The sequence below is a fragment of the Vombatus ursinus genome, unplaced genomic scaffold, assembly GCF_900497805.2.
Source record: "Vombatus ursinus unplaced genomic scaffold, bare-nosed wombat genome assembly UNPS02014773.1, whole genome shotgun sequence".
NCBI lineage: Eukaryota > Metazoa > Chordata > Mammalia > Diprotodontia > Vombatidae > Vombatus > Vombatus ursinus.
This window is the reverse complement of record NW_020954551.1, coordinates 15,744,258-15,755,450: the sequence shown is the minus strand read 5'-3', so window position 1 is coordinate 15,755,450 and position 11,193 is coordinate 15,744,258. Positions and strand designations below refer to the sequence as shown.

General features: G+C 40.8%; 1 protein-coding gene across 1 annotated transcript in view; it reads left to right on the top strand.

The window, feature by feature from the left end:
* The window catches only part of FRMD4B (FERM domain containing 4B), a 209,913-nt gene that overhangs the window by 128,893 nt on the left and 69,827 nt on the right, over positions 1 to 11,193 (top strand). The window contains exons 7-8 of the mRNA XM_027863670.1: positions 524 to 581; positions 855 to 945. Coding sequence (XP_027719471.1) covers positions 524 to 581; positions 855 to 945 — 149 coding nt within the window. The remainder of the gene's footprint in view (positions 1 to 523; positions 582 to 854; positions 946 to 11,193) is intronic.

Genomic DNA, 11,193 nt, shown 5'->3' with positions numbered 1-11,193 from the left:
TTTATATTTGTTCTTGGTAACTAGAAAAGGCTCTTTGGGGGAGGGAAGAGTTGGGGAAGGGTTGTCTGTAATCAGGAATAATGGTGGGGGCAAATTAAAAAGATATCAGTAAAAATGTTAATTTTTTTTAAAAAGTTAATGTGCAGAAGAGTCTCTTGTGGGCAATGAACAGAACTTGTGACAGCAGAATCAGTCAGAAGGCAGATTTCCATCGAAGACCAGAGGCGCAGGATAATCTCCTGAATTCCAATAGACAGAAATCTGGGCTTTCTGTGACCGAAGTGGGAAGTTCTGGGAAGGCTTGAGCTGCGCTTGTTGTTTTTCAAACCTAGGTGGCAGTTCATTGCAATCAGAGGTCCTTCTAGGTAGAACCTAAAACAGAATGGAAGGGCTTGGACCATAGTGGCTTAAAAAAGGCGACCTCCTAACAATCCTGCCTTTGAGAAGTCTTAATGTATGCACTGTAAGATAAAGTTTCCCTCAGCTGCTTGGGAGTAGATGTGTCTGCTGCTTTTTCTCACAGCTGCCCGGCGGGGGCCTCGCCCTTCATACACTTGACCTGACAGTTGTATTGTTCCCTGGTGAGAGACTGTGAGGGACCCCTGCTCTCCACTGCCTGTGGCTGCATAATCACTCTCTGTTTAGCCCCGGAATTTATTTTCTACCTGTAGAGCTGCTTTTCACTAAGGCAGTAGCTGAAGGGGGAAAACTGTTGAGAGCCTGGAGGGAAACCCTTCAATTAGAACCAACTCTCACTGACCAAAGACAAATTTCAGCAGATTGGCCCAAGACACGTTAATGTTTTACTACTCACAGCCTTTCCACACTGCCTGTTTTTGTCTGCCTCCCAAAAGTGTACTTTGAAATTCAGATGACTCAAGTGACTGATAACAGAATTAATGGCTTCCAAGTTGCAAGAGGTCATCCGTGTCCTTGGGTCGCAGTGTGGGGCAGTAGAAAAGAATTGGGTTTGGAGTGACATACAAATAGGTGGTCCGGTTCTTGACTTAAATCAGGACATTTGTTGTTGAGTCCTCCCATCGTGTCTGACTCTACTTGGCAAAGGTACTGGAGTGGCTTGCCATTTCTTTCTCCAGCTCACTTTACAGATAAGGAAACTGAGGCAGAATTAAGTGACTTGCCCAAGGTCACACAGCTAGTAAGTATCTGAGGCCAGATTTGAATTCACAAAGATGAATATTCCTGACTGCAGGCCCCGTGCTCTATCTACTTCAAAACCTAGCAGAATTCAAAACCTGCCTTATAAATTTTGGAGCTGGTGCAACCCAGAAGTCATTTAATCTCTCTGAGCCTTGATTTCCTCATCTGTAAAAGGGTTTTTACAATCACACCTGTCTCACAGAGTTGTGAGGTTCAAATGAGATAGCAAATGTAAAGTGCTTTGCAGATTATAAAGTGAGGTAGAAACACATTATTTTTGTTATTAGTTACAACTAGCTTAGTACGTATCTGCCACTTAGAACATATCTCGTTTTTGTCTTTGTACCTCTAGTTTTTGGCACATATTAGCGCTTGAGTAGATTATTGGTGGCAAGAAAATCACTTGACCTCCCTGGGCTTGAGTTTCCTCAAATGTAGAATGAGAAGGGTGTAGGATAGGGATGGTATCTTCCAAGGTCCCATCTGGGTCTAAATCTCTGAACCTACATTTCATTTCAGAAGCTTTAGTACTAGTTTTATTAAACTTAATTTAATAGAGCTGAGAAGAGACATTGACATGGTCTGGTTTGGGGGTTTCTTTTTAAAAGGGGGAGGGGAAAGTAAGGAATAAGTGCCTGACCACCTTGAATTCAAGCCCTGACTGCCTATTGTTGTGTGACCTTGTACAGGTCACTTAGCCTCTGAGCTTTTCTTTCATTCTCTCATTCATTGATCTATAAACCGATGAGATTGGGCTAGCTCTGGAGTCAGCCTTTTTTTGTGATGAACAATGCTTTTAAATGCACAAAATACCTAGGGTTCCAAAAGAAACCAATTATATTGAAATACAGTTAATTTTTTTAAGCTCATTGACTGCATGAAATAGAGTGTGCCCATTTTGGATTTTTGACGGTGTCATGATTACTAAACAACATTTCATCTCAACCCTCCTCCGTCCCTCCCTCCCTCAATCCCATAATAAGGATTTTCAAATTAAGAGGTGGCAGATTTGGTCAATGGGTGGAAGACTTTCTGCCAAGGCCAGGAGACTGAGTTTCTGGGAAGCTCAGTATTTGGACAAGGCCTTATTTGCCTTCAGTTCTGTCTGGGTCAGCTTCCGATCAGAAACCCCTGCCTTCAGCACCTTATTGACTCGTGTCTTTCCTTAGTCCCTGGTACAGGCTTCCCTGTCATACCTCTCCTTAATCAGTTAGCATGACTGTCTCCATTAAAAAAAAAAAAGTGATTTCAAACACTAATTCTAGTTCTTGAAGGTTGATGCATCAGCATGGGAAAAGATTTCCATGGTCCTGTGCAAATCTTCGGGTGATTAATAAATGCTTTTATTGGATGAACGAAAGGGGGACAAAGGAAAAAAAAAAAAGCCGGTAATTAAAAAATGTTTCTATTGTTGCCTGGTCCACTTTAGCCCCTACATAATATAACTATATTCTTTCTGCCTTTGATTTTTCTTTTTTTTTTAACTGCATATTTATTTATTTTATTTATTTTTTAGGCAATTGGGGTTAAGTGACTTACCCAGGGTCACACAGCTAATAAGTGTCAAGTGTTTGGTCTGAGGCTGGATTTGAACTCAGGTCCTTCTGACTTCAGGGCCACCTAGCTACCCCTGCCTTTGATTTTTCTAAAAGTATTTTCAACTCAACGAATGTTTATTAACCCTTACTAGGTGCCTAGCATAGTGCTAAGGACTGGGAAAGGAAGGAGGAGGAGTTATTTAAAGATTAGCATAGGACTTCACCCTGACTTTAGTTACATAGTAAGACTTACACAATAGCAGGGCACCACAAGATAATGTTATATGTGATCGTAATGAAAATTCCGAAACATATTGATAATGAGACCTATGGACAGGCAAGAAAGGAAGAGGATAACGCTGGATGGCTTGGAAAGTTTCATGGAGGAGTGGGATTTGAGATCGATGTTGAAAAATAATTGTGGTGCCACTGGATTCAATGCAGAGTGGAATTCTTAACCCTGTTTGTGTCCCTCTGGCAGACTGGTGAAACCTATGGTGCCTTTCTCAGAAAAAAAAAGTTTTAAAATCATAAAATAAAATACATTTTACAGAATAGAATATGCAACATACAGGATTATGAAGGAAAACAATTGTGAAATACATTATTAAAATATTAAATATATTATTCTATTACATTATTAAAATCTATTAAATATAAATTAAAATGTATTAAAATACTTCTTGAAATATTTTTTAAAAAAATCCATGGACCCTATGTTGAGAACTGGAGTAAGGATAAGGGGAGGTGACATCATGACCCTTTTCCAATTCTCATTGGTAGTGATCCATCTTTATTAGGGAGGAATCATCAGCATTAGGTCAGGATGTAAGTTCAGAGGTCATGTAGTCCTGTCCTGTCTCCTCTTTTTTTTTTTCTTTTTGATGAGGCAATCAAGGTTAAGTGATTTGCCCAGGGTCACACAACTAATAAGTGTCAAATGTCTGAGGCCAGATTTGAACTCGAGTCCTCCTGACTCCAAGACTGGAGTTCTATCTACTCTTATCTCCTCATTTTACCATTGAGGAAACTGAGAACCAGAGAGGTCAAGTCATCTATGCCTTCTTAGCACTATGGTTTGGAGATTTTGTTGTTACAGATGTTCCCTGCTGGGATTTTTAGAAACTCCCTCCCCCAAAGCAGATAAATGACTTCTCTGGAATTTTTAGTCTTAGAGGGTGGGTTGCAAGGAGCCCTGAGAAGGTTAAGGGATGTGCCTGGGGGTTACTCAGCCAGAACTTGTCGGCGATAGCACTTAAACCAGTTTGTGATTGCAAGGCTGACCCAGGCTACCTCTCCTGACAATTTACTGCAGTGAAATCAAGATCCTAAAAGATCACTTCGTACCACTCCTTCCCTACTAGACTGTGTGAGAGCCCATTCCCCACCCCCACCCCCACCCAGTTACCTTTCCCACCGTGGCAATCCAATTATACTGGTTAGAAGTTAATTAAATTGCTGGAAGGACGACTTCCATTTTCTTTAAACAACTAACAGTTGGGATTTCCAAGTTAGCCACGGAGCTTCAGAGATAACTACTGACCGATGGGAGTAACATAACACAGACAAATGGAGGGAATTCCTGGAAGCTGACACATCTCTGAGACAAGAGTTTATCTTCAAACCCTTAACAAAGGAGTCAGTAAAAAGAGAGGGTTTAAAAAATATAGCCTTGAAGACAGAATTTACTGCCTGACTCTAGGGAGGTTTCCCCCCTTCATTTCTCCTTGTAATGAGGGAGGTAGCAGTTTTTTAAAGACTGTACAAGGAAGTTAACACCTGGCTTCAAATTGCTGGGGAGGCCCCCAGAAGGTCCCAACTTCTACTGCTTTTTCCTGGGCTCCGGTAATTTCCCATGAGAATAGTAAAGCTTTGGGTGTTGAGGAAGTTAGTTTATATGGAAAAAGTAGGGGCTTTGAGGGTTGTACTTCAAAGAAGGGGATTTACTGATTGGGGTGCATCTGGAAATCTCTAATTCCACGCACAATCTGAGAGGGAAGACTGAAAATTATCACCATTTCTTTAGGGTTCAGGATCTGTTTTCCTTGGTAACCTCAAGCAAAAAGAATAAAGTCGCTGCAATTTAATAGGAATTGAAGTTTTCAGTCCCATCTCTGATCAGGGTAGAAATCCATCCATATATGGCATGTGCATAAACATACTACAAATGACCACATTAGTCTTTCCTTGAGTCCTTAATGCCATTTTAAAAATCACACGGCACACCAAGAAGTTAGCTCAATAACGAAGAGCAATACTTTCATAAATTCCAGCTGTATTGCGTTGGCATATTGTTATGATTGCCTTCTGCCAGGGTGGTCACTGAATGCCATGCTACAAAATGGACCCAGTATTTTATTGTAAAAAAAAATTGACTTGATACTTTTCTTCTCTCTCCTCTCAATATTGTTTTTATTTGGGCAGCTGGACTGTCAGAAAGTTCTGGGTTCAAATCCTTCTTCCGACTTTTACATCTACCAGCCCTGTGACCCAGGGCTAGTCATTAAAGTCAGAGGGGTGGAACTGGAAGGGATCTGAGACCCCTTTCAGTCTTAATCTATGATCTGACTTAGCGAGAGTGGACGAGAGATAGCTTTCATTGGGGAAGGGAGTTCCTCCTTCTCATGGATATCTCTTGGTCAAAGTAAAATTCCAAGTAAATTGTGAAACGCTGTTAATTCATTAACTGGAAGAAGAAGAACTGATGTTTATTCAAGGTGCAGCAGTGGTACAGTGACTGGCCCTGGCGCTGGAGTCACAGGCCAGACCTGGCTTAAATTCCTGCTCATTATTTACTACATGTACATAGTCTTGGACAAGGTGAAGTGGGCCTGAGTTTCCTCTCCTATTAAATGAAGGACTAACTGGCCTCCAGCTCTGAGTCTATGATTCTGTAGCATAAAGTGCTCATTTATATTGTCTCATTTGAGCAAATTAAAACCCTTGCTCAAACAACTTGTTCACTTATTAATCTGATTAATTTATTCCTACACTAAGGGTTTTGAATGGTATATTTGAATGTATTTTATAAGGTTTTTATATGTACATATATTAAATTTGTATATATGTAAAATCATTTGGGTTTAAGTGACTTGCCCAGGGTCACACAGCTAGTAAGTGTCAAATGTCTGAGGCTAGATTTGAACTCAGGTCCTCCTGATTCCAGGGCCACTCCTCTATCACTGCACCACCTAGCTACTTCAGGGTGCTGTATTTGAATGTAGTTTATTCATAAACTAAGGGGCCATCATTTTGAATACTGTATTTCCAGTGCTGATGTCGAGTGCAGAGGTCCCTGTAAAGCAGGCAGTGAATCTGTGGTTGACTTTGAAGTTCAGTCTATGGAAGCTGCTAGTTCAGAACCAACTCTGGGCCAGAACCTGACTCCTTTGACTGTGATTGAGAGGTTTATGTCAATGAACCTTTGTGACCTGATGTGGCCCAAGGCTGGAGGGATAGATAACAGGGCGGTGATAAGCAAAACTGTGGTTCAAAACTAGCAGCTGATAGCTCAGTGTATAAGAGTGCTGGGCCTGGAGACAGGAAGACCTGAGTTCAGATCCTGCCTCAGATACTTTCTAGCTTTGTGACCTGGGGCAAGTCACTTTAACCTCTGTCAGCCTCAGTTTCCTCATCTGTAAAATGGAGATAATAATAGCACCTACCTCCCAGGGTTGTTGTGAGGATCAAATGAGATAATATTTGTAAAGCACTTTGCAAACCTTGAAGCGATATATAAATACTAGCTTTACATACAACAGCGTTGATTCTGGAATCTAGAGGAGCTGGCCTCAATCTGCCTCTGCAAGTTAACTACTCAGGTGACTGGATGAATTTACTTCACCCCCATGGGCCTCAGTTTTGGCATCTCTTAAATGAGAGGGTTGGATCTGATGTGAACTCTAGGATAGTGAGAATAGCATCCCTACTTTGGAAACCTTTATAAAGGCTTTATATATTTCTGTATACACAAAGGGCAAGCACAGATTCTAACTTTATCCATTTTTAAAAAATCCTTTCAGCTGGTGATAGGATTGGAAAAGAACATGATACTTTAAAAGTATCAGTAAAAATGATAAGCAATGTCACTTCTGTAAAAGAAAGCAGTTGGACTGAACATCTAAAACCCTTCCAACCTCTGAATCTATGCTCCTGTCTCCCCTTAAACTCCCTTTGACTAGACTATCACCTGAAAAGATTTCTGAAGTTTTATCTTCCCTTGTTAAAGAGAAGGGTTCAAGAGATCATCTATGTGGAGCTTGAAGGGACCCCAGAAGTCTTCCAGTTCAATGCCTTTATTTTACAGATGAGGAAATGAAAGTCCTGGGAGGTGTTCACTGGTCCAAAGTCACCTTGGTAATAAGTGGCCTGGCCAGGATTCCAGCCCAGCATCACTGACTCTGATTCAAACATTTTTTCCACTGGGCCCTTTAAATGACCCTAGAAAACAAAGAAATGCTATTATTTACACATAACCTAAGTCATGCCTGCTTCTGTTCAGTCATTTCAGTCATGTCTGACACTTCGTGACCTCTTTTGGGGGTTTACTTGGCAAAGACACTGGAGTGGTTTGCCATTTCCTTCTTCAGTTCATTTTGCAGATGAGGAAACTGAAGCAAACTGAGGTTAAATGACTTGCCTAGGGTCGCATAGCTAATAAGCATCTGAGGCTGAATTTGAACTCAGGAAGATGAGTTCCTTATTCCAAGCCTAGTGCTCTATCCACTGCACCCACCGTAAGTAGTACCACTTAAGTCTAAAGAAAACCAAAGAAGTGCCACCAGAATGAACCCTAAGTTCTTTCATATGTAAATCAAGTAAATAGCACACTTTATTGGGTAGGGGACTGCTGATGTTTGAGAGCCTGAGAGGAAGGAAGATCCAGTTTCAAGTCTTGCCTCTGGCCCAAAATTGTGGGACTTCAGAGAAGTCTTTAACCTCCTGATTCTCCCTCGGGAGCTTTCTTAGGCATGGGTGGGGAACCTGAGGCCTCAAAGTCACAGTGGCTTTCTAAGTTCTTGGGTGTGGCCTTTTGACTGAGTCCAAGTTTTACAGAACAAATCCTTTTATTAATGGCATTTGTTATGTGAAGTTTGGATTCCGTCTAAGGGCTGCACTGACTACTTAGAGGCTGCAGGCTCCCCATCCCTGAAGGTCTGATACTATATAAATTAAAAATGAATTGAAGGATCTGCATCTGTGCAGAAATTTTCCACACCAGGAGTTCCTTACATTGATTGAGCTGGGGCTGGACAGGGGAAGACCTACAATTTAACAGTAAATCAATCCTCCTACTGGGCATATGCACAGAGCATTTTTCTTTTTTAATAAAAGGTAAGGTGCCTTTCCTATTTCTGAACTGCAGAAGAAACTACAAGCCTCAACCCTTCCTTCAAAAGAGGTTGGTGCCTTGGGATACTCCAAGTATTGAAAGGCAATTTCAGGTTAAATCCAGCAGTCCTACACTGCCCCTTACTATATTACTATTTTCTACACCTTCATATCTATATATTACTATACCACTATATCTATAATATTTACAATTTTCTATGCCACTTGTGTGTGGTGTGTGTTTTGTTCAAGGAAACCACAGAACTAACACAACACTTCCCATTTGATTTACCTACATGTGAACCTTTGCTTGTAATAACAAAAAATTCACAACAAAATCAACCCGTCAGTGATAGGGTCTGATAGCGTAAGCAACATTCTCCACCCTAGTCCTTGTTCTCCCATTTCCAGTTCCCTCCCCCATGCCCAAAGAAAAGTCAAGCATTTCCCTTATCTCATTTCTGGGGCCAAGATTGCTGACCATTAATTTTTTTCCTGTGAGGGAATTAATTTTCTGCAGAGTCGTTAGACATGGGCTTGGAGCCAGCAACTAATCAACAAACATTTAAGTTTATCATGGGGCAGCTAGGTGGTACAGTGGATAGAGCACCGCCCTGGAGTCAGGAGGAACTGAGTTGAAATCCAACCTCAGACACATGATACTCACTAGCTGTGTGACCCTGGGCAAGTCGCTTAACCCCAATTGCCTTGCAAAAAAAAAAAAAGTTTATTATGTGCCAGGCATTGGGGCTGCAGAGGCCAAAACAGTCCCTGCTCTCAAGGAACTTCCATTCTGTCCAGAAAGCTATCAGTTCAACTCTACTTCTCCCACTTGCTAGCTATGTGACCACAGAGGAACCAATTACCTAACCATTCCTAGCCTTCATTTCCCCTGTGATGTGGGGCTCATGTTACCTTTCCTGAGAGGCCTACGTGAGACCTTTACATCAGCAAACCCTAAAAGAACTTTGTAAATGTCACCTCTCATCCTTTCTTGAGTGTCCCTTTCTTTCCAACACAATACTGTTATCCTTTGCAATCACAGAGGCTAAGGGCACAGCACCCCACGATCTGGAAAATCTGTGTAAAATTATTTGGCCCTCCCTTCGTACCAGAGAAGAAATTGTGTACATTTATGGTATTAAAGGATAAAAAAGTTGATATTATACATATATTTTTGCATTCCTGAATTTCTAATTTTTTTCCTGCGTTGTCTGTTGGCCTTCACATGTCATCTGTAGCTTCCTCAAAACTCCCCCAAAACTCCCATTTAATTTCTTACGACAACCTGTGATATATCAAAACCATAATGGGGAAAGTCGCAATGTGGAAGGGATAACTGCATTACAAACCAGATGGATCATGTTTTCGCTTAGCACTCCTTTCAGGTAGGATAAAGAATAGAAATAAGAAATAAATTAATGGTAAATCCATTGGACACTCCTGTTTGGACATGAATGCCTGTTAAAGAAAGCTTTGGAAGAGCCAAGAGAATCAAATGGAGGCTGCTGTCTTTGGCCAGGTGCCTACATTTAGTCTCTATCCATTTAGAGTTCCTGTCAAGAACTACTCAACTTTTTTTTTAAACATTGATTCCAATCCAAATTTCATATAGAATAGCAGAGAGGTGTAGGTTGGGCATGAAAAAAAGCTGTAGACAAAAAATTATGTAGGAAGTTTAGGAACAAAGTGTAGGAAGGTCAGATGAAAATGTTAGAGGCAGAAGAAAAACAATATACACAATGACCACGATAATGTAAATGACAAACGCTAAAACAAAACTACATGAGTGTGATGACTAATTGTAGCCCATAGAAGATGTGAAGAAATGTATGTATCTGCCACCTTTCTGTAGAAAAGAGGGGGACTACGGGTGCAGACTGTCACATATACTGTCAGGCAAAATTAACAGTATCTGTTGACCAAAGTTAACAGTTATTCTTTGTTACAAGGAGAAGATCATAGGTCCTCATATTTACATGAGTGTGGTGGGGAGGGAGGGGGTAGTTTATGTGGAAAATACTGGTATAAAAAACACAAAAGGCACCAATACAACTTAAGGAGATGTTGGAGACTAATAATCCTTCAAATTCAAAAGAGAACCAGCACTATTTTCCTTGGACACTTTAGAGCCAATCTCATTCATTTTTGATCCTCGGAACTTGGAGACCTTCCACATTCTTTTTACAGTACTGTGACTGATTTGGCCCCCAGTTAGAGAAAGGATGAGAGGAACACTATGTTCCTTCTTTGGGTCTGGTTTCAAATCCTACCTCACCTGGTCAGTTAATAAACATATTAAGCATCTTCTATGTTCCAGACACTGTCCTGGGTTCTGGAGGTAAAAATATTGACACTTCCTCTGAACTTGCATGACTTTTGGCTAAGTTTCTTTGTTTTCCCGTGCCTCAGTTTGCTTATAAGAACCTTATAGATCTTAAATTAGGGAGTATGAGGGACAGGATTGTTTCTTACATAGAAGTCATATTGACCCCTTTGGTCTCACGTCCTTTCTCCCTCTGGTGTGGAGTTCATTCTGGTTTCTTTAGAGTTAAGCTATCACTGCCCAAACTCTTCCAGGTTCTGCCAGGCTGGATAGACTCGAGTATAGAACCAGGGATGGGCAACATGGCTGTAGTCCACGGACTGGCCTAGCTAAAGGCAGAGAGGAGGGTCAGTCCTAGATTGTGCATGGAGTGATGGATTTTCCAGTAACAGCAACTCCAACCATAGAGGAGCTATGACCTGTTTTGGGAGGGAGAAAGTACTGAGGAAATCAATCAGTCAGCATTTATTAAGCACTAACTAATAAGCCAGGTACTAAGTTAAGCACTGAGGATACAAATACAAAAATGAAACAGCCTCAGTATTCGAGGAAATTATTTTCTATATGTAGGATAATTATATACAGAATATATACAAAATGAATACAAGGTAGTTTTGGGGAGAAGGGAACTTTAATAGTTGAAGCAATCAGGAAAAGTTTATCAACCAACCTTTCAGTCTCTGAAATATGACTGTGACTAATAAACATCAATTTACCCCATCTAACCTGCTATGAATGCCACTTCTCTCTCTCTCTTTCCTTTCTTTCTTTCTTTCTTTCTTTCTTTCTTTCTTTCTTTCTTTCTTTCTTTCTTTCTTTCTTTTTCTTTCTTTCTTT